The sequence below is a fragment of the Chiroxiphia lanceolata genome, chromosome 2, assembly GCF_009829145.1.
Source record: "Chiroxiphia lanceolata isolate bChiLan1 chromosome 2, bChiLan1.pri, whole genome shotgun sequence".
In the NCBI taxonomy this organism is placed as follows: Eukaryota; Metazoa; Chordata; class Aves; order Passeriformes; family Pipridae; genus Chiroxiphia; species Chiroxiphia lanceolata.
Window position 1 is genome coordinate 21284955 of NC_045638.1, and position 26778 is coordinate 21311732.

At 36.4% G+C, this 26778-nt stretch overlaps 1 protein-coding gene across 2 annotated transcripts in view; it reads left to right on the forward strand.

Moving 5' to 3' along the window:
• The window catches only part of ANOS1 (anosmin 1), a 134286-nt gene that overhangs the window by 70669 nt on the left and 36839 nt on the right, over positions 1-26778 (forward strand). For both annotated transcript variants that reach the window (XM_032680358.1, XM_032680359.1), the window contains 4 exons: positions 1122-1184; positions 4369-4591; positions 9770-9954; positions 17118-17247. In XM_032680358.1, coding sequence (XP_032536249.1) covers positions 1122-1184; positions 4369-4591; positions 9770-9954; positions 17118-17247 — 601 coding nt within the window. The remainder of the gene's footprint in view (positions 1-1121; positions 1185-4368; positions 4592-9769; positions 9955-17117; positions 17248-26778) is intronic.

The window sequence follows — 26778 nt, forward strand, 5'->3', positions numbered from 1 at the left end:
ATTTTGAAGAGCTAGAAATTGAGTCTGGAATACCAAAATATATATAAAGAAAATGCTTTAGTGATATTTTTCTTCCCAGAAATATGTAACCTCTGTGACTAATGGTTTTATTATATTTTTAGGCTATGTTGATAGTAAGAAAAATGCTTATTGTTGGTTTTAGTACATTAATGTACAGGTGTCCAGCCAAGATTCAGCCTATATGTATTCATGCTTGACTTTGAATAGCATAAATCTAATCCGATCTAATACTATGTATAAGATAAATTATAAAAATATTGCATTGCATGTCAAAGGCCTTTCTTTTTGTCACAATAATATCTTTCTGCTGTTACCAGAAGGAGTAGGTGTTATTAACCCCCAACAATGTCAGTATTTTCCAATATCTTATGTTTAATAAAGGAAGAGAAAAGTTTTCTGGATGTGAATCTGAATTTATGTTTCAGCTACAGTAAATGCTCTTAATAGTGTGATTTTTCTTTATGCTATGCTGTGAAGCTTAACTCTGGTTTGCAGAGTTTAAATCTCAGCTCTCTGTATAACCATTGCAGTAGAGGTTGAAGGTGAAGTAATGGTAATATGGTACTTGAAATAGAGTGGTTTTGCTAACAGACCGGTGAATATTGTCTATTTATACAGAAATAGTGTTTAAACCTCTGCTGGGTTTACTCCATAGCTTGATGAAATAGTTTCTCGCTTGAGTAGGCAGTGTGCCTGTCTAATCTTTAGTCTGGTTGCTGAGGAGAAGATATAACTTTCTGTACTTCTGTACTTTCACTACTTAGAGTAGTGCTTTTGGCATTGTCTCTGTGATCCAGTGACATGGTGTTAAATGGTACTAAGACCTAGATTCAATAAGCTGGAAAATAGGATGATATAATAAACAAGTGAGTTGATTGCCTTGTACTGTGAGAAATACCGAATATGTTTCTTGTATTGTAATCATGGCTTGTCATGACCTTGCTCTGACACCATGACTCAATGACACAATCTTTTCCCCAGGAGAAGTGGATTATTAACTTCCTGTAGGCCAAACAAACAACTGGAAAAGAAATGGGGTTATTTGTGGTTGTTTATTTCATTCTCTTCCTGACACTTCTCTGCCTCCTGACTCTTCCTAGTGCCTGGAGCCCTGCAAAGAGTCCTGGGACCTGAAGAAAAACCATTGCCAAAGCTTCTGTGAGGTATGTCAGCCCAAGGGCACGCTTTCTCACTTTGTTCTAGCAATCTCTTTAATTTAAATTATTAGCTTCATGGAGCCAGCTGAAAAACATGGGATTTTTACAGCAATCACCTTTATTTGAAAGGCTACACATATAACAATGTATCCATATTAATTTTGAATTAAAAAAAATTATATTTTTCTGACCAAATGATTTATCTCAACTTATACTTCTAAGACTTGGTCCAGTCACACTTACATAGCATCTCTCAGAAGCTATTTCTACCACTTGCCGTTCTATCTTTTCTGACCATGCATAAGAAAGACAATTTTTGTTTAAAAGATAAAATGTCATTGTGTAAAAAATCCTTGTGCAGGGTAGCTAGAACAGATGGCTTTCCTGCATGTGAAAGTCAATCTGATTTCTAAAAGAATAGTTCTCCAGCAGTAACTGGATTGTGGATTCCAAGTTCAGAAGACTGATATCAAAATGCATTATTATTCAGGAACAAATCTTCAGAAAAACTGGTTTTGGATCATGTTTCAGAATAATCTGTGAATAAGCAAACATGAATCAGTTAAACTAGAAAAAAGATGGAGATGGTTTTATTGGATTTGAAACATGGCTCTGTTGAGTTGGTGGAAGTCAGCTGTTAGAGTTTTTAAGTGTTTTTTAATTCAGAATGGAAATATCTCAATAGAAAGTTGCTTTGTTATAACTAAATCAATATAAAGGTAAAAATTTATTCAAGTCTATTAAAGTGAATCATTATCAATGTTTTAATGTTTTCCTGTAAAAAAATAGAAATTACTTTAATTGATGTACTGATATCACTGATACACTGATTTGACTCATCTCCTTTTACTGTGGACACTCCTTTTCTGGTATAAGAGCATGTCTTATGTTTAAACTATTTTAAGCATAATGAAGATGATTAAGAAAAGCTATAATTTCAAGTAAAAAGATTTAGATACAACAATGTATAAGTAGGGATTATACATGATCTATGTAGTTACAGCAGAAGACAAAGTAAAAATTTCCCATGAAAACCAAGACTTGTAAGAGTTTTTCAACCCAGATTATTTGCTAACTCCTCATATACAAAACTCTAGGGTAATGTAATAAAGCAGTTTTAGTGGATCTAATTTATGTTGTTCTTTTATATCAGTCCTCACTCAGACTGCATGTTTCCAGATATGAGTGAAAATATGTAAAACTGGTTTAAAAGGAAAACATTTGTAGTACACTGTTCTATTGTAGTTAAAAACTGTGAGCATCCTTCTTTGATTAGTGTTTTGTGGTTAAGACTAAATTTGGAACTTCAAAGGCCCATAATGAAGAGCAGCACATTTAGCAGCTAACTGAAAAATGAGCTGTGAAATAGGGTGAGGAGGAGAAGCCTTGAGGACGTATTATGCCTCAGGGAGCTATAACATTTTTAATTAAGTAGCTGCAAATTTGTGATGTTTTAAGATTTGAAATTAGCTTCACACACACAAAAGCCCGGGACCACTTTCCTTTCTCTCAGACTCTTGTATACTCCATAGACATTGATTGAGTTAAAGGAGGATGTTTTCCTGTGAGAGTGTTTTCAATCTTTTCGTATTTTGTAAAAAATCTGGAAGCAACAATTTAGCTTTGTTTCTCAAGGTCCCTGCTTGGTATATTACTTCTTATCTACCGTATAAGTGTACTGCTGAATGTTAAAGGGAACCTTACGTGTGAAGAAGAGAAGTAGACAGTTTATCTGATTCATTTTTTTTTTCCCCATAAATTTAGTTTCTGCTGGTTTAGCTTTTTAACTGACTAGCCATGGGATCAGGTGCATTCTGATGGGTGGAACATCAGGAGTGCATGTCCGAGAATCACTGGGGTCAGTAGGAGGTGTAGAGACTGCTTGGTTTTGCAGCCTTTAGGCTAATTAAGCCTGTAACACCCAAATGCAACCTTAAAAGCCAGATTCAAAGATTCTGGACTGCTCTGTAGGAAGAGATTGGAGAGGTAACGTAGTGGCACATTCTTGGACCACAGTGACTTTGGAGAATAAACTGACACATGGACTGTAAAACACCTGGGCCCCCATAATAGCCAAATCTTTCTCATTTTGCCAGAAATATGAGAACAGTAAAAACAAGAAAGTAAAATATTTGAATATGGAAGGAAGTTTCAGAAATTACATGAATAGTTGGACAGGGAGTGGGTTATAACTCCTATGTAGTCTTAGGAACCTCTAAATCAGATCTGTCAGGGTGGAAGGTTTTTGGTTATTCTAGGATAGAATGGCCAGCTATAGACAACCCCAATTGCAAGGATTGCCCATCTGCAGTTCCACCTCAATGACTTTGAGGGAATCACTTTAGCTGGTTTTACACCAAACTAAAAAAAGAGGAGATGTAATCTCCATGTTACACACAATATTCTCCCCAGGATTCTAGATGCTATTTTACATACAGTTTTAAGTGGACCTTGCAAACCTCTGAGTAGTACACGTTATATAATGTCTATGCATTGAAGCAACTTCTAATATATCTAGGACTAGATTTCTCAAAGAAGTAGCATTTACTTTGATCTTTAATCAATATATTTAAGGGTCATTTCAATTTGTATTTTCTGCTTATCATTTTATCAGAAATTTAGTTTCAGTCCATGAAGAGTTATACAATTACTAGTATGCTGGCAAGAGCAAAAAGATGCTGCAAAATCTTCTCTTAGCCAACTTAGTTCAAACGGTATAATGACACAAGATTTCCCTTATTTATCTAGAGTGGCATTACATCAGATATTGTGGTGAAAGTGTTACAAAATACAGAGGGAGGAATGTAGGGTAGTCCAAAAAAAAAAAAAGCAGACTGTCTGACCGTTGCTTCCCCTTTGTTTTGGGTATGTATTTAATCTGTCATTGAGCAACTTTGTACCCAGCCAATGTGAGGAAAACAAGGGAAAGCTGGCAGATATAAACAACATTATTTCATTAAATATGGTGGTCTTACTTGAGAGAATTCATCATTCTGTACTTGGAATGCTTTTTTAGAAGTGGCTTAAGTATATAAATCTTCAGGGATAGTCTTGCAAGAGCTAAAAATCTGAATATTCCTTTAGGAGATCTTGGAAAACTTACAACATTTTTTCTTTGGTGTTTTTATATTTCTTTTTTTTTTGTTATTCCCATTGAAAACATTATACACTTCTTTTGTTTTTCTTTTAGCCTCTTTTCCCCAAGAAGAATTATGAATGCCTAACTAGCTGTGAGTTCCTTAAGTACATCCTGTCTGTGAAGCAAGGGGACTGCCCAGCACCTGAGAAGGCCAGTGGTTTTGCAGCTGCCTGTGTTGAAAGCTGTGAAGCTGATAGTGAATGTTCTGGAGTGAAGAAATGTTGTTCCAATGGATGTGGTCATACGTGCCAAGTTCCAAAGAATCTGTACAAAGGTAGAGATTATTAATATGTACTCAAACTGGGCTAATAACTTCAGGCTGGAACAAAGTCTCCTAGAAAACCAGGACTTCCATTTTCTGAGAGTTTGTGTGGTTGGGGAGAAAAAAGAGAGATGCCTGTGGAGATATGGCCGCACAGTGAAAGGGTGGAAAGCTAGAGAGAAATGCTGCTTAAATTTGTAATTTTTTCCCTTCCTTGTGAAGCCCTTGTCTGGAAATCTGTGGAATGTAAACATGGTTATTAAGCAGAACAAACTTTGCCAGTTTAGGTGAAATCTCACTTAATTTGATACAGATGAGAGATAATGCAGCAGAAAAATATTTAATGATATATAGTTCAGGTCCCATTAATCACAAATAACATTTATTATCTATAAGCCAAGTAGGTGGGACTACCACACAGGAAGTGTGAAATAATCTGGTAAAAGAACAAATCAGCACAGTATATTTGACATTGATGTTCTTAATGACCTAAGAACAAAATAGTGAAAGATTATAATATCACATATATATATTAACTCATTATTTAAATATTATTAAAATTTTTTTAATTGATTTTAGTATTGTAAAAAAAAAAAGGCTTTTTTTTGACATCCTTCAGTAAGAACATATAGGCTAAGAAATGATGTGCTTAGGCAAATTCCAGATTTTAATTCATTGTAATTAAAAAAAGGCTTTATACATGGAAATATTTGAAAAATGTGCTCCTAACCAGAAAAATAGGCATTTGTGAAAGGCATATTCTAGTTCCACACAGTTGGTATGTTTTGTTAGAAATCTATTCTCCTACATCAGTGATAAAAAATAAATATTATTCAGTTGTTAATCAGATATCATGGGCTCTCTGTGGGAGCCTAATCAGCAGAACTCTGAACTAAGCTCCAGGCTTAGATCTGAATCCGTGCTTATTTCCATCTGTGGATGGAAACATGATAAAATATATGAAGAAGATGGTGATTTTATTTTTAAGATCATTGTTCTAACTGAAATGTTAATGAATCTTTTTCAGTGTCTCTAGTGATGAGAATGTATGTCAGAAATAGTGTCCTTTGACTTTTGAATCCTGTCTTTGAGTGTACGGGGTGGGTCATCAGGAAGCACTGTCTTATTTACTGACATAAATAGAGAAAATTTGATCTAGAAGTCATAGAGTTGAGTAAGCATAAAACTTATGAAGGTAGTACTCAAAGTATTTCGAACAGTAGGCAATAGTGTGATCCCCATTTCCAGTGCAGAAGGGGAGTTCTCTTGTCTCCAAGATACTTTAGAGCAGGCCCTTTAAAACTGTAAGGAATTAGTACACCCTAAAACACAGCACCTTTCAAAATGAAAGTTATTGAAATGGATCACTTGTTTATTTCTTTTGTCTTATTGAGACAAATGATCAGAGTGATAAACAGGCATTCATGTTTTATATGTAATGATTTACATGATCAAGCTCCATGCCACAACTACAAAGCATTCCAGTAAAAGTAACAGCTGGAGAAAGTAAAAACAAAACAAAACAAACAAGTGAAAGAAGTTTATATGCTTCTGGAGCTGGCACAGAATATGACAGGGTATGATACATTCTGTAACTGCACACTGGAAGGTTTACTACTGTTCAGCCTGATTATGTAGGAGCAGAACTAACCTCCCCTATCATCTTATCACTGATCTGCAGGAGGTGCTTGCTTGTAAGAGCATATATGTCTTGCAGAGGAAGGGCAAGCTCAATACCCTACTGCCTTCTCAGCTGATGAATTCAGCTAATTAGCCTCTTCAACCTGTCTTTCTGCAACAAAAGACAAATAGACGCGGAGCAGGCTTGCTATTCATTTCCTCCAGGGGTAAATGACCTTCCTGTCACTAAGGAAGAACAAACTGCAAGCACCACTGAGATCTAGTGAATAAGTTTAGTACTTATCCTTATCATTTTGACAGCACTCACAGCTTGAAAATGAACTCAGATTGAATCTAAGAGTCTACAGAAATTACTATAGTTTTACTGTTGATCAAGTTCTGGAGATTAGTTACAACAGCAGATACAAAATTCCCATCTGATTTGCTGGATTAACAAACTGAATTTGCCCTCTAGTACTGAGTGCTAAAGCCCAATCCTAAAAGAATATTAATGTAAGTATGCTGCCACCAAGGACATATATTTCAAATGTTGTTGGATTAACATAACCAGTTCATTATCACTGTACTTTTTCATCTCTGTTGGAAGTATTACTAATTGGTTGAGAGTCTTCATATATTTATGTTGTTTTACTGAAGATGTCAGGTGTTGTCTCCTGCTTTTTCTCATCAGCCTCATCCACCTTCTTTACACCATCTCAATTAGTGAAGAAACACTTCTAGAAGTGTCCCTTCTCCATTGCCTACCTAAGTTGTTTTCTATATGGACATAATGATATTATAAATAACAGTAATTGTCTAAAGTAGATTTGGTACTTTAAAGGGGGGCAATAAATCTGCTTAGAAATAAACCAGTTTAAAAATGCAGAAGAAAAACGAAGGAAGCTAAAGGAATAAAAAATGTGTGACCAGGTTCACTTTGTCTGATGTGCACGTATGCATCCCCAGCTAAGGACAAGGACATGTATCTTTTTCTATGCTGAGCTGGTGGCAGCTGAAAAAGTTACCTGTCACCTTTTTCCTGTTTCAGAAGTAGTGGTCCCTCAGATGTGATGATGCACCTACTTCATGCTGTCTAAACCTGCCTAACTATTTTTCTCTGAAATGTGTAAGGGAGCAATCCATACACAGAACAAACTGCAGATCTATGTAAAAAAGGTAAACTGTGACATTTAAAGGGCTTGATAGTGCCAGATGGTCACCCACAGTTTAATGACTCTTTTCATGCTTAAAGAAAAATAGTTTTCTATTAAAAACATAGTGCACAATTTTAAAAGTGTCCATTTATGAGTTGTTGAACAACTGTGTTTACAATTGTATTGATCCCATTTACCCTTTACTGTCCGAAAGCCTTCCATGGGAACTCTTTGAATTCTTGGAGATCAGCATTAAGATGGGACATTTGTGATGGACCATTGTGCACTTACTTTTCATGACACAGAGATGCATGTACTGTTTGAAAGACACCTTTAGAAACATTTTTCCTGGACTCTGTTATTGCACATATACAGCAATCAGTGATTTGAATTCTTTGGTTGAGCACAGCAGACTTCAGAGGACTAATTTGTTCCAGCGTGAAGAAAAAGCTGACCATTTACATAATAAAAAGCACATTGAAGAGTAATTGGATCTTCACATCTGGATATTAAATTGATGGTGCTGGTTCTACAAAAGTATTTTAAAATGCACTTGTGCTGTGCTCTCATTGTTTGTGCTGCCGCGCTCCATCTGCACACAATTACGTAACACCGGAGAGGCTGAGATACTTGCAATCAAGTGAATCCAACTGCCCCTAATGCAAAGCAGATGGAAGTTTTCTTAGCATGCAAATTGTAGGATTATTGTATATAATAATTAAAGAAGGATTTTCAAATATGGAAATCTAAACTGACATGTTTGGTGATGTTCATTATATCAGACTAAGACTACAGGGTGTTGAAGGATATCCAGGTTCTAAACTGCTGTAATAACTAGATTTATTTACAGGATTGTCTTCAGGTTGATTTTAGGTTTCTTCAAGATCTATAAGATCACTTTTCATTTACTTGTAGCTACTTGTATTCTTGGATTTTTTGAGAAGACCTCTTAAAATATAAAAGCAGTTTGTTTACCTGAGGAAATCTTGGTGCTCAGTCATCTGTGGCAGACTGAGTAGAAAATGATTTATCAAACCAATACATATAGCTGGACTTATGTGGGCACCCATTGAAACAGCAAAATTAAATTAGGTGCGTACGATAACTTGCAAAGAAGCTTTATATGTCAACGTAGAAATCTTATTTGTGACATATCCTAAAGTGACAAAATGCTGCACATTCAAATATATGTGTTCCTAAAGTCTGTCTAGAGAAATGTATCTGACAACATATGGATTTGTTGATTTAATCAAAAGATGCTGAATTTGAACAGTTGTTTTTTCCTTCAAACTACTGCAGGTGTTTTCAAAAAGGGATTATTACGAGCAGTATAAACAACAGAAATAACAATTCTTTGGTGTCACTGTGTAATGAGAAAAACAGTAATATTTTAGAAAGACATCTCTGTCTCTGAAATGCAACAATTTGACAATATACATTAGATATAACATATCTGTTCCAAGATGTCTTGGAATTACCTTTCCTAGATCATTAGGGAAGTGGAGAGTGGAGAGTGACACATCATACAATACAACTGCATGTGAGTCAATAAGATCATGCTGCCATGGAGAAACAAACAGCATTTTTAAGTATATCAGACTAATGTAAAATGTGTAAAATAATCATGCTTCACTAGTTTACACTATTAAGAACTTAGACACAGTCTGCATGCAGTTTTAGGCTTGACTCTGGAGAATGGTGTTGGCCAACTGAAGAGTCTCCAGAGAGAACTGCAAGAGTGAACAAAGGTCTAGAAACACAGAGAGGAGATGGAGTGCTCTGTGGTTATTAGACTGAAGAAGAAAACATTCCGAAGCATGATAATAGTCTTGCGGTACATAAGAAGCTTCTCCACAGATAAAAGAAAGAATCTGTTCCCTATGATCCATGAACATCTTGGACCAATATCAAGTTTAAGATGCAGCTGAGGCGACTAAACAAGGTAGTGAGAAAGCTTTCTTGTAGTAAGGATAGAAAAGTAGTGAAACAGATTACTGTGTGATGCTGTGGAAATTTTTTCAGTAGATGTGTTTCGGGATAAATTAGGTGAAAAACTGAGCAACGGGTACAGCTGATTCTGCTTGGGATCAGAGGGATCTTTCTCCAGGTTATCAAAGCTTACTTGGGAAATCTTTTCTTTAAGATCAGTTTTAGCTTACAACTTTCAGATCCTTTAGTTTTTTAATTAAATAAAGAAATAATTTTGAAGATTTTTTAAAAACAAGTTTTAATGTTTGCAGAGATAGGTTAGCTATGAGCATTTCTGAAATTCCATGCTTATAATTCTCCCCTTTTGCCTTCTCACTGACCAGTGATCTTTTTTTTTAATTATTCTTTTATACAGCTTTGTCTACAAATGGCCTAATTGCATCTTTTAAATTACTCATATATTTTTGTCTGTACATTCCTACTACAGGTGTTCCACTGAAACCCCGGAAAGAGTTAAAATTCATAGAACATCAGTCTGGAGACCTAGAAGTGAAGTGGTCTTCAAAATTCAATATTTCCATTGAGCCTGTGATTTATGTTGTTCAGAGGAGGTGGAATCAAGGAATCCATCCAAGTGAGGATGATGCTACTAACTGGCAAACTGTGGCACAGGTCAGTTCTTTGCAAGCGATATGGATCTCTGGCTTCTAGACCATAATCTAAAGGTCTCTTCAGATCAGAGAAGAGATAGATCACTTACAGGTGGGGAGGCTTATGCTCAAAATACCCCAAGGTTTATGTTTTCAAAATAAGTTTATTTTGTGGGTTTACTCTCTATAAATAAAAATCTATAGAACTAGCCAGAGGCTTGATTTTCACGAGGCCAGTGGGTAGCACTTTCTTGCAAGCACATATTTGTGATCTATTCAGATGAGAATTCTGAAATCTCTGAAAGTCACAAGTCTCTTGAAAAATGTATAATTAGAGACCAAAATCCGCTGGAGGAAGCGCATAAGAGACAAAGTCTTTTTGCGGTCAGTGAAACTTGTTACACAGTGTCCAAGGCATGACTTGGGTCTTGTCAAACCATACGAAATACAACTGATGAAAAGGCCATTGATTTTTTTTTTTTTTAATAAAACAGAGAGTGAAAAAAAAGACTTAAAACCTTTTTTCTTCTTAAAGTTGTTTTTTTCAGATGTGACCCCCCCCCCCAGTTCAGCAAATTCTATGATGTCATGCTCTTATCACTCAGAGCAATCCAGACTGAAAATGTAAGATTCATGAGCAAATGTTTCTTAATGAGAAGCAGCCAACAGAGCATAAATTTTCACTTAGTTCTTTCCCAGTTTCAATCTGTTTTTTAACATGCTGACAGTCCACCTGGATGGCAGAATTCCAATCGTTTATCTTACTACTTCACCCTCATCCCTCTTGACAAGAAAAGTAAAATGCCGATTTTGAAAGGATCTGCAAAATGTCATTATAGCCAGGAAAAAAAAGGGGAGAGAATAAGTAGAACCATCCACAAAATAAAGGATTTAAATTCTGTGACAATTTGTGCTCTTTCTCAATTCAGACTGTGTAGGAAAATGCTATGTTTTAATAAGATAAAGCTTGGGAGACTGAACACTCAGAAGTGAATTTCTTAGCTTCAGTATGGTGCTGCAGGGAGCTGGCACCATGTTGGAGTCTTGCTCAGAAAAAGTCACCTGCAGCAGAGCCTGACATGAAACCGTGCTTGTGCAAGCCCAAGGGAACATGCACATCTCCAAACCTGATAAAGTCACAGTGACTTATTATCTCTCAGCTGAGGTACAGGTCTTGAACCTGCGTTCTCCCTATCTAGCAAACAACCTCCTGCCTTGGCTACAAGGAAAATATCAGGTAGCAAAAATTAGCCAGATATGAATTACTCTTCACTGTTGCCATGCCATGTGTATGTGCTACAGGCAGCACACTGCTGTGCTTTTTCTCATCCCAGAAACAGATCTCATGCACATTTCTGGAAGCATGCACCATACATACTCCACAGCAGTGGAACATATACAAATATATATATCTACAGGAGAGAGTGTTTCAGAAACATGTTCCTGTGCAAGAGCAATAAGAACCCTGGCAGCTGCCTTTCCTGGGGGTCTGTTAAATGTAGGCAGAAGGGTCTGAGTTAATCAGTGTGGCAGGAGAAGCCTCCTCCAACGGGCATCTTTCTGACAACTTCACTGTCCCATCTGCGTCAGAAGAGACAAGAATTTGATTGTGTGATGGACCCCACTGGGGATGTCAGTTCAAAACATACTTCAGGGATGCCTGACTGGCTTTGTGGACTGTGTATACCTTATGGGACATGGAGGCTGGTCACCCTTGAGGGGTGCTAGTAATCAGAATTTCTATCCAGTAGTGTACCTCCATGGTGTTTAGACAGTAGTTTTAGCCATCCCACCAGGCAATCAAATTTGTGTGGCTGCTTGCAATGCAATTTATTTTGCAATATCAGCAACAAGGATGGATATCCAGATTGACTAAAGTGACTGTGTGCACAGCCTCCAGGCTTTTCTTGTCTGCATAACAGATTTTTTCTTGTATGATTCCTCAACGTTGGGATATGAGACCTTAATTATAGGCAAAGGCTTAGAAGAGCTCAGACATTCAGCTGAGAACTCCTAGAGTATCTCAGTCCAGGGGAGATGATGCAGGCTCTTGTATTACTCTGCAACTTAAGCTAGAGACCATGTAAAAGCAAAGATCAAAAGGGCGGTGGGTGAGGATCTGAATTTCTCTATGCCTATCCCCGTATGTAGTGTAATTATGCAGTTATTGTTTGCATCTTATAAGAAATTTCATAATGTTTTATCAGAGTTTCTCATCCAATATTTTATTTTTATTGTCTTTTCAAGAAGAAATAGGGTTATAATTTTCAATAACTTTAATGTGTATACTTTTAAAAAAAAAACTTGCTGTTTTCTATTGCCTTTACAAGAGCTAATTTGCAAGTAATTTCTCATATCTCACATAAATTTTTACTTGATATTGAAAAAATAATTTTGAAAAAGTTTATTTCCTTTGTGTTATCAGATCTTTTTTTATGTTTTCTTTTTAAAGAAGAAGTCTCAATCTATTATTTCACTATTTTATTCTCCAATTACATAAAGAAAGCAAACACATTGAAAACAATTTCAATAATTTTTCACTTCATGAAGAAGGAATTTTTTTAACTTTAGTACTGGAACGCACATTTTTTGGAAAACTTGATGTAATTAACCATTTGACTAATTTCCATTAGCTAATATAAAAACTGTGGGAACCAAGATGCTAATTAGGCTAGTTGGCTGGGATGTAGAGTGTCCTAAGTTTTATGCCAAGTTCCTTACACTACTGTGTTTTAAGATTTAACCATCTGAGCAGGAACTGCTGCACTATCCTATGAGAATACTGTATGTCTTGTCAACAAACTTATTGTTCTGTTTGATGCTAATACTTTCTAAAAATAGTAGTATTCCTGTTTACATTGGAAATTCAGGTGTTAATCATATTAATGTAATTAATTAAGTTAATTCAAATATGCCAAGTAAGGTATTTTCAGAACACATCTGTGTTGTGTGAATGCATGTCAAATATATGTATAAGTATGGACAGACAATAATGAAGTACACTTATTAGTTTATTCTGGTTTTTAAAAAAATAAGGGGCAGTATTTACTTGATAGCTTGATTGTGACAGACCTTAGTACTTCACCTTAGAAGTGTCTGAATTCTGTGGACAACTAATCTTTTTTTTCTGAGATACCTAAAGGTCAGGTTCTGAGGATCACAAGAGGGTTCTCAGCCCTTGACAGTGAGATATCTCTGCTGGAACTAACCACTGGTACTAGAGGTTTCTTTCTCCATCCCCCAGAAAGGACTTGCTTTGGTAAGCATTCTTAGAATTCCCACCTTATGTGGGATTGCATTCACATGAAATAGGGGAGATCTTCTGTCCTGTGATAGAACAGTGGATACAGCACTGTCAGTTTGCTTTTGTATCAGAGGAAACATAAACTCAGCTTTTATGATACTCTGGATGGTATCCCTTCACTCTCTGAAATGCAAATTCTTTTATCACTGTGCATTGTTTCCAAAGGTGTAGAGCTGTAAAATCAGCAGGGTAAGACTGTATTCTCCTATGTCTGTTAAATCTTTGCACTACAGAAAGGAGTCCAGGATTGATAGTGTGAAAGAAAGGGAATGAACACAGTGAAACAGTCCACTGATTACTGTAATCCTTGGATAGAGGAGAGTCCTCTTTACAAATCTTTGCCACGAAGACCTTCTTGCACCATTTTTTTTTCATACAAAAGATAGAAAAAAACACCTTAAAATGATGACAGAAGAATCCCACCTGAATGGCCAAATTGCTATGCTGCTGGGTCATATATTCTCTCTCTTCTCCCTTGCAATCCTAACTAATCCCACCTTTCCCTTTCAAGAATTTTTAACTTTCAGCTTTCTTTCTCCAAGGAACAGTTTTGTCTATGAGTGTAGAACATGTTCTAATGCTAAATAAGATGCAACATCCAAGATGATAGGGAATATTTTCTCCAAACCTCTCATACAAAGGTTGGGATCGAAGATCCATGCTCTGGGCAAGTACTTTAATCATTAGTCAGTTGTATAAGCAGCAGAGGGAGATTTCTGTAAGCATTCTGAAGAAAATAGCAGACAATTATCTTTTGAAGGATAGAATGAGGAGGCTACTTTCAAGAGAGGACTCAGGGTTTAAAGAGATAAGGGCGTCTGGGAGAGGAGAATTGTCAGTACTTCCTAAATGGAACAACTCTGGAAGTGTCAGCCAAATTCTCACCTGAAAGTCCAACAACCTTCTTCTTTCTGGCCCCTGGAGGTGGCCGATTGTCCTTTGAACCTAAGATGCACTCTTGAGAAGGAGTGTCAAGATATTATCTGTATTCTCCAGATTACATGCTGTTCTAGTTGTATCTTTATGTAATTAATGGAGATTTTCCCTTGTCTTCATTAACTTTGAGTGGTACTGAAGTTGGACATATTGACCAGTTGTTATCTGAGGACTCATTCATTATTTTGTTCCAAATGAAACGCATACTAGGATTTGAACTTGCCTTCCTTTCGTTTGTCTTTTAAGTAAGCAGCTAATGCATAGCCAAAATAAGTAGTAATTATGATCCTGAAATGATTTGAGTGGTAATCTTTGATGTATTTTTTGGGTTTTTTTCAATGATTCTTAAAAAAATATTCTAGCCTTCTAAAAATTCAATAAAACTTTTGTTTTATTTATTTTCTCTCATATTCAGGTAGAATTTGAAGTGTGTGATGAAATTCAACCATTAGTTATTTAGTACCACTCAGTATACCATTTAATGGGCTTACATTAATTTGACAGATATTGAAAAGACTCTGAATATTATGATCCCAGCTCCAAACATACTTAAGTAGTGAGAACTAACTACACAAACGCAATTAAACAAACAAAAAAAAAATTAGATTTACAATTAAGGTAGTATAAGATATCTCATTAGTACTTAGTTCTTTCTTAAAATGTATTAATTCTTTGTAAAGGTTGCTTAGAGGTGCCCAAGTAATTTGTAACGTGGGAGTTACAGATACACCTCCTGCATACCATTGAGCTTGGCAGGAGTTTTGCCAACAAAATGAATTATGAAAGTAATAGACCCAAGGCATGTTCATAAATTAAAATAATTTTGGTGTTGTGAATTGACGGATAATTTGATTTTATAGCACTTCAAGGTTACCTCAGAAAACTGACGCAACAGAATTCTTTATTTTAGTCAGCACAATAGCTGAGCTTATGCCAGTGACAAACAAATTCCTTAGCTGAGAAATTTGGGATCAAGTCTATTCAGATTATACTTGCCTTGTAATGAAGTTCAGCAAATCTGTTTTTAAAAGCCCACAGTATTGTAATTAGTTATTTACAATTAGGTATTTTCTATTAACTGTTTTCAGTTGCAGCAGTAACCTGAATATATCCTTGGATTTTTTTCTGTTCATAATGATAGTTTATATTCAGTTCATTGTTGTGTCTTACATGCAAGTTCTTGAGTATGTGGGCCTGCATGCTGGAAAAAGATAACACATTTGAGCACTCCATAAAATAAAAAAAAATAGCAGAAGTTGTTTCAGGTAGGCGTTTTCTTCACTAGGGAAACCCTTGATTGGATGATATAATTCACTCTACAGGTAACATAAAAACTGAAAAAAAGGAAAGAAAATGAGGCAGACAATGAAAGCTTCAGGGCTGTTACCCCTGCTTACTCTAAAAAAAAACAAATACAGCAGTCTGAATGGAGAAGGGTTCTGAGTAGCAGCAATATGTGATGGGCCCAGAGTGTGCAACACTTACCAGTCTGAGAGCAGTTAACAGTGTGGTTTAGAAAGGCTCTTCTTCCTTTATATGCACACACAAACATTCACTAAATTTTCTGTTTGTTACCAAATGAAGAGACTAAAAGCAGGATAACAACTACAAATTTAATTTGTCAGGTCTTTAAAAATACTATTACTGGAGAGCTGAAGCAACTTTCTCAATTTCTGGCTATCTGAGTTATGTCAACAGCTGCTGCTTTCTTACACAGGTTGTAAAGGGAGCAAAAAGCAGAAATTATACTGTGTCTTTTTTGGGAACTACTTGGCATCATTGCAAGTAACATTGAATCCTATACAGGGAAGGTGACTGCTTGAAGTTGTAGAAAACAGAGCTTGTAAAAATAAATTGATGGAACTACATTTTCAATGAACTTGCATGTTTGGTCAGTAATGGTAATTAGTAATGATTGTATAATGTATTTAGACATATACATGACATCTGGTTAAGGTTCATGTGTTCTTTTGATTAAAGAATTAAATCAAAATGCAATAAACATGATATTCTAAAGTAAATTGAAAACCAGATAATGGAGAGGTAATTGCAAAAATAAAATCCACAAGTGGATGTGTTTCTGATGTGTTCTACAAAGATGCTACATCTTCTGTATTTGTCAGTGATTCAATGGTTACCAGGAGACTGTGGCAGTTCTGGTATTTGTACCTTAGGAAAAAAAACCACTGTAGAAGATAGCTCTTCAAAAGTTTTGTGGGGAAAAAACATAGAGGAAAGCAGGGTTCAGAATAAGAAAGAATAAAGCACCTCCTACTGAAAGGGTTCAGAGTGCATCTGTGCTTGTGCCATATTTCAGCAGTTAAGGCTCTCCCCACAGAATTGGCAATTGAACTCATGACACTGGCATTCTCAGTGGGTGTTGCTGGAGAAAAGGTCACCTCCTATGACCTGAGAAAAATCTGCAGGGAACAGTTAAGGGTGTGAGTGTCTTTTTGACGTAAGTGTCAAAGATCTGAAGAAGGCTTACATCCATTACCTGAGAGTTTTGTGTTTCCTATGAACTAGAAAAAGTGGCCTCTCACGTTGCTGGGTTTCATTAAGCAATTTTGGACCCCTTATTCTCTGAGAGTTGAGAATTGGAGAAATCATTCCTGTGACCTCAGGCAATGAGTTCCCTGAAACGTCAACACTTGAACAGCTAGGCCCTAAACACTGGTGAAGGTTGTGATAACTGGAAAACTAATTTTGTGAATTTAACACTTCACTGATTTTCTAAAGGATACTTTTTCTAGGAGAGATCTGCAATGCACTGCAAAATTGGATAGTTATATCAATTTATTCACAGCTGCAAATGCTTTGCAGTGCAGAATGATGGTCAAAGTCAGGTGACGTGGTTGCATAGAGCTTGTGAACTAACTGTTGTTGCACAAGAGATGATATCCATGTCAGAACAGCAAGTGTAAGTGTGGCATTTTCCCCAGCAGACTACGGATGAGCGGGTTTGGCTGCCGGACATCCGAGCAAGCCGGTGGTACCAGTTCCGCGTGGCAGCTGTGAACGTACACGGGACGAGAGGCTTCACAGCACCCAGCAAGCACTTCCGATCCTCAAAAGGTTAGTTTTTGCTCACTGTGTCTGATACTCACCTCCCTCTCACTCACACCTGGAACACAACCCGATTTGCCCACTCTTGTGGCAGAAGTTTTTTAACAGATGAGTTTTTGGGTACTTCTGCCACAGACTTTAGAAATTACGTGAGATTTGTTTGGAGTCGGCAAAGGAATTAAAGGTTAAAGATGTCATTATTCTTTTATCAGTAAGAGGTCTCCACGAATAAACCTCCTTTTAAACAAACATTTTCCACATGATTGGTGTAAAACACTATAACCCTGACCATGAAATATGAAGGAACTGGGGTTTCACTGTGTTATTCCGAGAGGTTTATAATATTTTTTCCTTTTTGTTAGGATAAATATGTTGCTGCAGTTAGTACAGCAGTGAAATATTTTGTTGCCTGTATCTAAATAATTGTAGCAACATTGTTTTGATGGAACTGTGGACCCTCTTAAGATATTTTTCCCCTTGCTAGCACTAATTATAAGTACTTAAGAATAAAAAAGGGTAAAAATGGGAAGTAACGTGTTTCTGTTCATTAGAAAGGCATGCCTGATGGTCTACAAAGTATTGTAGAAATTTTTGTTGAGATTTCTGGTTTTGCAATGGTTTGGGTAATAAAATAACTTTGAAAATTATTTCTGTACCAGTAAATGGTACTTGAGAGATGGAGGAGATAGAAACAGTTCTCCCATCCTGTGAAGTTCCTGGCATTGTCCCTGGTGTGCCTTTGACCCACGCGAAGCAAAATTTCCTGGATGACTCTCAGGCATAGTATACGGGTTACCACATACCAGAAGCTATTCTGAATAGGCAGATAGTCTGGATGTGGTCACCCTCTCTTAAAGACAGTCGATAATGTGGTCATAGCCAGACCATGTTAGTTGACTTCAGTGCCAAAAAACAAGATCCAGCACTTTTCACTCTACTAATAGAGGCAACTTCTAATAGAAACAGTTGTAGTTGTTTTAGTAGTGTTAGAATCTTTTTGCTGGTATAACTCACCATACTTCAAGGAATGCAATTCCTCCTCTTTCTGCAGACAGAATTATCTTGCAGTACAGATAGCTGCCATCTGTGGGTTCCAAGCTTTTAGCTTGCAGTTTGGCCAGACTGACTGCTTGCAGTCAGTCCTAGAAAAAAATCTTGCTGGAGGTGCATTTATAGAGGCATGCAAGTACTTTTGCTGGTATGGACGGTTTAATCACTTACTGAATAAGTATATGTTAGACTTAATAACTTTTTGGTGCTATATCCATATTTGTGGTCAGAAGGTTGGCTGGCATAGCTATCCCATTACTGCTGTGACCACAAACCTTTTCATGTATAAAAGAAGTATTATTTTAAGAATTTATTATACTTAAGTAACATACCATTTCAGTCACATCAAAAATATACTTCCTTTGAGGTGTGTTGAGCTTATTGTAAGGACCCTTCAGCTGCACTACCTTTCTCTTTTCTTTACGAACAGCTCTTCAGCAGATGCAGCAGTTTGTTGCTGAATCAGGCACCAACTTTCTTTTAAACTGAGATCATTGTCAGTTGTTTACTGTGTAAATATTTTCTGACTATTCTGCTTGGAACCACTATCACTTCAGTTACATAAAGGTAACTGAATGATAACACCAACGTTTTGGCTTGAATGTGACATTTTCAGGCAGGATTTTTATTACTTTCCAAAAAATTTACCCCCTACTGAGTGTGCTAGCCATGGAAGTGTATTGCTTAAAATACCTACATTGGTAATGAATGTAAGAATATCCATGGTAAGTCATCTTGAGGGTCTCTTTAGCCCAGAATCTGACCCCAGAAGTGGGTTTCTGGAGAACAATATAAGAGCAGAATAAGCACATAGAGGTATTTCTTCAGAATAGCCTCCCATCTGGCAGTGATTTGTGTTTCAGGAGCTTGTGGTTTTGAAACTATTGCATGAATACCAGAGTCCTCTTTTTCTGTGTTCTCTGCAGCAACCCCTGAAGAACTTGCTCTCCTTGAGAACTACTCTTGGCTGTCTGGTGGAGGTGGAGAGCATTTTTAGGACTTTGTGACAAAGATAGTGGGAAACAGTAGTTCCTCTGCATGCTCTTACCTAATAAATTTAAATTAATTGGATTTTGATAATGGCAGAAAGTATGTAGTCAGCATTCTTCAAAAGGCTTCTATAACTCTCAAAGTAACAGTTTTCAATTCTGAACTCCAGCCTTTGGCAGAGAATTATGAATTGCCAGAAAAACAGAAAGGAGTTCAGTTTACTATCAGCTTCATAGCCCAAATCATCCTGATCTGGCAGCTCATTTTACTGTTTAAGGGGCTTTAATACTGTCAGTGGTTGTTATAAAGATGCCATGTTTGCCAGATGAAATGTGTAGTCACACTGGGTGACTCATATGAAGATGCTTCTGGGTGCTGACTGCTGGGAATGATACTGGGATGCTTTAATGGGTATCTTTTAGCCTCCAAGTCCCCAGGTAGGCAATCATAGTGGCAACAGTTATAGTGTCACATAGACATTTAATTACTACTTTGGAGCTCAGTGGGAAGTGGCGGCCTCTGCCTGGCTGAGAGGCAAGAAACTGCTACTCAGATGTGCCTTGTTTTTGGAGTGCCAGCATCTACTGGCCCCTGCTGAGCTCCTACAGGCACGTTTAACCTCTAGTTTGGAAAAGGAAAGTGGATTTTGGCACATCACCTTTGGAAGGTTGCTGCCTGTCTGTGCTGTGTTTATGTGAAGTGTGCACAGAAATTCACATCAGTGTTTCACTTCACCCAGTTGTGCCAAGACCAAGAGAAGATTATTATCTTTGTCAGACTTAGCAGAAGTTTTCTTCAAAAAGAAACCCTTTGATCAAGAAACATGACAGCAATTCCTAAGACAGTTTCTCACACAAGATGCTGAACTTCTACCAATTGCTCATAAGTTATAATGAATAGCAAATTATTTGGGTTTGGTTTTTTCTTTAAAGGAGGACAAATACGATATTTAATCTGAATCTAGGGAGAAGTATGGCACCACAAAGTCTCTGTCACTAAATATTTTAAGCTGTTAAGAGGAACATTCAAAAACGTGCTGTAATTACTTGGAGAAAGACTTTTTGTCTGGTTACCACAATCCTGTTTTATACTATTTTGTGCTTTTTGCAAAGGCAAAAAACATGATCTCTGAGTAGACACAGCAAAGTAAAGTTTTGTTTTATTCAAAATAGTATTAAGTCTTCTGAGGTAATTTCCATAAACTTTTCTATCACTAAATAAAGCTCCTCATTATCCAAAGTAATTTAAAATGGATTGAAGTGAAAAAGGACTAAATGAGGAAAACAAGAGTATTGCATCAAGCATTTCAGCTTGACATTCTTCATATAGTTGTGATTTGAGGTTTGATCTACTACAGCTTTTGATGCTCTTATATTGCAAACATTTGATGAGAAGGTTTATTAGCTTTTACACTGCCTCATGTGTTCATTTATGGCATTAATTTGTAAATAGTAAATAATCAAAATTACACAGCTGAGACTTTATGAAACATCCAAAGCTTAAGCAGAGGTTTGGGGTTTTTTTAATACTGTTTATTTATTTTTTATAGAGGAAATGAAGGGTTTGCATGTGCTTGTCTGACATGACCCTTCATAGGGAATAAAGTGATGCTTTGTTTTGCCAAAATACGATTCCAAAATGACAAGAAACACAGGTTATCCTCTACCTACCTGTTTGTAGAGGAGTGACTGGAAAATGAAGTGAATGCTGCGCTTAGAAAGTAGTTTTTTTCCTAGAAGTAGGACTCTGTACATGGACTTTTACACTGATACTGTCAGCTAAAATTGATCAGAACTTTATTCTATTTTAACAGTGGTTTCCACTTCTCTTTTCAGGGTTTTTAAATTGTGTGTGCTTTCCTTTTCATCTTTAACTGAGTGTCAGTGGTTTACAATAACAGCAAAAAATGAAACTAACTGAATACCTAGCAGAACATTTTTGATCTCCAAAGATACAAATATACTTCTCGTCATATTTAGGCTGGCTCTCTCCAAGCTGTTTCCTTTCCTCTGGAAGCAGGAGAGAACTGTTCCTACAATCCATACAGTAATGTCCTTGGATGAAAACTACCTGTACTTTTCACCCAGTAAGCAGGCACTGGATAACCTACCCCAACTGGTCAGAAGCTGCTTGGCACTAGTAATACAATTTTTAATTTGTTGCGTTTGGTTCAGAGTTTTTAGGCTATTTTTTTCTTGCTTTTTATGATTTGTGATGAGAATGAGAATGAACTCTTAGTAACTGAGACTACAGTTAACTACAGGGATCAGTTTAGGCATTTCTATATAATATATTATCTCACTGGTCTGTGGGATAGGTACTGTGCCATTCTCAGAGAGAAAAAGAGGCCATAAGATCAACACAATGAGCCCAAATCATCCAATCCTTCTACCTCTGCTACAAGTTTCTGTCTTCATCATGAAGGCGGTTACTAGCATATGCAGGATAGATTGTCAAGCAAAAGGAAGCAGACAACATTGTTTTCACAGCACATAAGTACCATGCTGGATGTGATTTCATGCATACATTACTGAGTGTTAGAAAAACCAGAACAGACACCCACTCACAGCAATAAAATTCTTTCTGTTGCTCCTTTGAGACCAATGATTTTTTTATACTGTTGCACAGCTGGTTTATGTGTGCCATTTCCACTGGGCAAAGCCAGTCCTCCCTCTTATGCCTTGAAACTGTTTAATGGTTGGAAACTTGTCTGAAGAGCAGCTTCAGCAGATTTTTAAAGTTGGAAGGTCTAATGTTTGAAAGATAGCAATGGGAGATCTATTTTAAGTCAGAAAAAAACCTCCATAAAAAGGGATTTAAATTGTTGTCAAACTTGCTCTCACTTTTACAGCTCAGAATGAGAATTCTGGTTGCAATGTCATTATCCCCTTCTCTGACACATATTCCAAATCATTTACTGTTTTCACTACAATTGCCACATTGAAATCCAAAGTGGATGCATTGCAGCAGTGTATGATGTGATTCTTGTGTATAGCTTGCCCATAGTGTTTTTCAAGGTTGCAAAAGTGTTTCCAGATTCTATTGATTGAAATAATTTTGGAAAATATAAACTATCACTACGTTTACAAATATGAGTGTGGGAAGACACACATTTTGAAATGGCGATGATGTGAGGTTTTTCTTTTTTTCCTTTATTTGCAGCAACAAATCCTCCCGTTTGGGGACTGGAGACAGAGTTTTGCTTGTGATGGCTGAGTAGCCAGCAAGACAAGAATTTAAGTCCTTTGGGTATACTCAAGCCAAATACAATCCAGACAAATGCAGTACTTACTCCAAGTGCTGGAACAGCAGCTTCAGCCTTGACCTAATGAAGCTATCATTTCTAGCAGTGAGAAGCGATTTACTTGTCAGGTTGCTGAGACCAGAATTTTTTTCAGAGTTGAGGGCAGCTGTCTGTGCCAAATTCTTGTATATATAGAGTGACTTCTATTTTATTTGAGTTGTAGTATAAAATGCAAGGGAAAAACTGCCACTAGCATCACTCTTTCTGCAGACCAAAGAATTTGATTTAACACTCTGATAAATTCATGTATATAAAATTTCAGAATTTACATTTGAAAAACTGGCAGCAGTTTCCATTCCAGTAATTTAATGTTAATGTGTCTGAATTATACATGTGGGCAATCAGTCAAAGGGATCACAGGTATATGAAGACTAACAGTAGAATGGCTGTTGGCTTTATAGTCAGCAGAATGTCACTTGAGCTTTATAGCCAGGTTAACAAACACCTTATGTATGTAAGCTTTACGATTCAGTACCAGTTATTAGACCTTGAAGTATTTTAGCACGAGTTGTATAGTGCTTTTAATATCTACATAGACATAAGCATAACAGACCACCTTGTAGAAGCATGACTTTTCTGTTCAATAACACAGAAAAAAACCAACTAATCTCTTATCTGGTAGCTGGCTGGCATGCATTGTGGAGGAGCATGCTCTTGCACTTAACAGGTTTTTTTTGTTTTTCTGGGTTCTTGTTTATGTGAGAGGTCTAGGAGGGTGTTGGTTTTTTGAGCGTGTTTTCTTTGATGGTGGGGTTTTGGTTGGTCTGGGTTTTTTTCCTGTTAATAACAGAGATCAAATAGCTTGCCCTGCTATTCCTTCTCGCTTGTCTGTTTTGCTTGTGAAAATAAATCCTTTCAAATGAAGAACCGATTAATATTCTTGGGTTTTTAGCTTACAAAATGATGATTCTATCTCTTGTAATAGTGATGAGTGCCACAGAAATATACAGAAATAGATGAATAAATTATATAGTGGTATTGAAATACTTAATATGGAATGGATTCTCAGCTGGTATAAAATGCTCACTAAATGGTTTAATATTTCAGGTAATACACCCAAAACTCAAGAAACATTTTACTGTTGTGTCCATACAATCAGACATGTTTTTTTTTCCAGATGATTAAACGCAAAACTGTAATAAATTAGGTTAGTTTATCTTTGATGACTTACTTCTTTCTAGCTTATTATTTTCTCCAGGTTACTCTACTAGTTTTAGAAAAGGTCTTATAGAAAATGTGTCACTTTCAAATGTCTCACCTTTTCATGTTTGTCAGCTGCAGATCTCCTTTCTGTCTTTTACTATTACTACTACCACTACCACTGTTCCTCATTGTTCAGAGGCATTTTTGTGGATGACATTTGCGAGATTTACAAAAGAGTCTTTGAAGAAAGAGGGCACTCAGGAAAATCTCTGCTGTTGCTGTATTATTTCACATGTATATTTCTTCTATGAGGACATTCTTTCTTTCCTTAACTGTAATTAACCAACGATTTTTAATACAATGTGTACATTCTCACATAGCAAAGTGGAAACACTGATAGGTTTTCTTTCAAATGTAGATCAGCATTTTGTCTGCTGACTGGACTCTTTATAGTGAGCACAGAGGAAATGCTACTGATAAAGTAATGTTTTAAATAAACTATGTAATTATAAAAGATACAGGATGAAATGCTGGTGCTATAGAATTCAGAAGAAGTGATCTATTAGTTTCAGGATGCACATAGTTCTTCCTTACTCTTTTCTTTTTTGAGATGGAGATAGAAACATTTGAAAAGGAAGAATCTAAATTTGGTCATTTACTCTTAGACCTAAAAAAAATTGGTGACTAGAACTTCAAAATATTTTTAATCATAATACGCTTTGTCCAGAAGAGTTATTTCCTTTAACTTTCAGATTTTTTTTAAATGAATCTTAGTCTTCTGTAGATGCAGAATGAGGAAAAACAAGTTTTATACTTAGAATTGTTTTTGCTTATATCTGACCATTTGGAAAGACATTCTCCGAAACACTTTAATTCTATCCCATATGTTTTGTATACATAATACATGATGCATAGTACTTCTGGGAGATAACCTAAATAATTCACCTACAGTAATATGATCATGTTGCACTTCAGGTTATAAATGTTTTATTTCCCTAATACATTCTCATATCTATGTGCCGTAAAAACCCCCCAAACATTTTAAATAGTGAAGATGAACGCTTAATAAAGGTTTTAGATGTATGAATCATGATTATGTTTATATTTATCGTATGTGAATGTAATTTATATTTGCTTATTTTATTAAACAATAGAAGGAAATTAAAAGTTGCATCAGAGCGTAGTACAAACCATTTAGCTAAATTTTTCTTTAATTTATCCATTCTGGTATAAATACTTTCGTATACTTTAAGTTGGAGTGGTTGGTTACTTCTCAGGTGTTGTGGTTTCACCCCAACCACCAACCAAGCCCCACGCAGCCACTCACTCACTCGCTCCCCTACCATGGGGACTGGGGAGACGGTCGGAAGGGTAAAAGCCAGAACACTCCTGAGTTGAGATAAAGACAGTTTAATAGGGAGAGCAAAAGCTGCACACACAAACAAAGTGAAACAAAGAATTAAGTCACTGCTTCCCATGGGCAGGCAGATGTTCAGCCATCTCCAGGAGAGCAGGGCCCCATCAAGCATAACAGTTATTTGGGAAGACAAACACCATCACTCCAAACGTCTTCCCCTTTCTCCTTCTTCCCCCCAACTTTATATACTGAGCATGATGTGATGTGGTCTGAAATATCCCTTTGGCCAATTTGGGTCCCCTGTCCCAACTGTGTCTCCTCCAATCTTCCATGCACCCCCAACTTCCTTGCCCGTGTGACAGTATGAAAAGCAGAAAAGGGCTTGGCTCTGTGCAAGCCCTGCTCAGGAATAACAAAAACATCTCTATATTATCAACCCTGTGTTCAGCATAAATCCTAAACATAGCCCCATACCAGCCACTGCAAAGAAAGTTAACTCTACCCCAGCCAAAACCACCACAACAGGTAAGGAAATAAGTGTAACAGCAGTGCTTCTCCAAAGCCAGAAAAAAATAAAAGCAAATGGCTTGTGAGTGGATTAAAAAAAACCCACAAATGGAACTAAGGAATTCTTATTATTTGTAAATTATGTTACATTTCCAGAATTCTTAAGTATGCTTTGTAACTTTTATGGCCAAAATTTAGGTTGAATTATATATGTGAGGAAACAGAGACATCCGTTATTATTTAAGTAAAATAGCATGTGTGAGGAGTATCCATTGTTATTTAAGCAAGAGTCCTAATCAATAACAAGAATAAGCCATTATTTCACATCTGCTGATCTTTAAAAGTGAGATGCTGTCTTTATTAATTCTGAATGTGTCTTTTTTCATGAAGTAAATGATGGATTTTTTCAGTGAGACCATTTGTCATAGGGATTATCTAATGAACTTAGTACGCCTGGAAAGTTTATTTAACAGCTCATTTACCATTATAAAAAGATGCAGGTGAAGGGCATGTCTGGTGTCCCCTGTGCACAACTCCAGTTTTATTTCTGGCAAATAAGGCTACAGGTTCCTAAAAGGTCTTAATTAACATGAATTTCCATTATTGTGCTTGATATCTTTTAATTTTTTTTTTTTTTTGAGTCTCATCGTTTACTTCTAGTAAATTTTGGTTTTGCAGTTTCCTTGTATTTTGTCTATGAATTTTTGGCTACCACAGCCATTTAAAAAAAGGTCAGAGTTAAAAAGTAGAATTAAAAAGTAGGATTTGTTAAACAGCAAATTGGACTTTCAGAAGCTCAGCTGCAAATTTCCACTGATTCACATTACTTGGGGCCAGGATATTATGTAGCAAGTCCACAAGAAGGACCTTATATTCAATATTGGAAAAGATTCAGTATTAGAGCCTCTGACTGTCAGGTGTCCTTTTTGACTCAAGTGTCAGCACAAAGACAACTGACAACTGTTATCTCAGTCAATATTGAACAGGAATTGAACAGAATAGTGAAATAAATCACAGGGGAAGGTAACTGCTTTTTGTCATTCTAAAAAAAACCCTATAGACTTCTGTCACAGAATAATCATTACCTCTTAATTACATTAATTCTAAGGAAGTGTTTATGTACCATGGTGGTAAATACCAATATTAGAATTTTGGAGAAAGATTCAACATGCTGAAACATAATTTTATC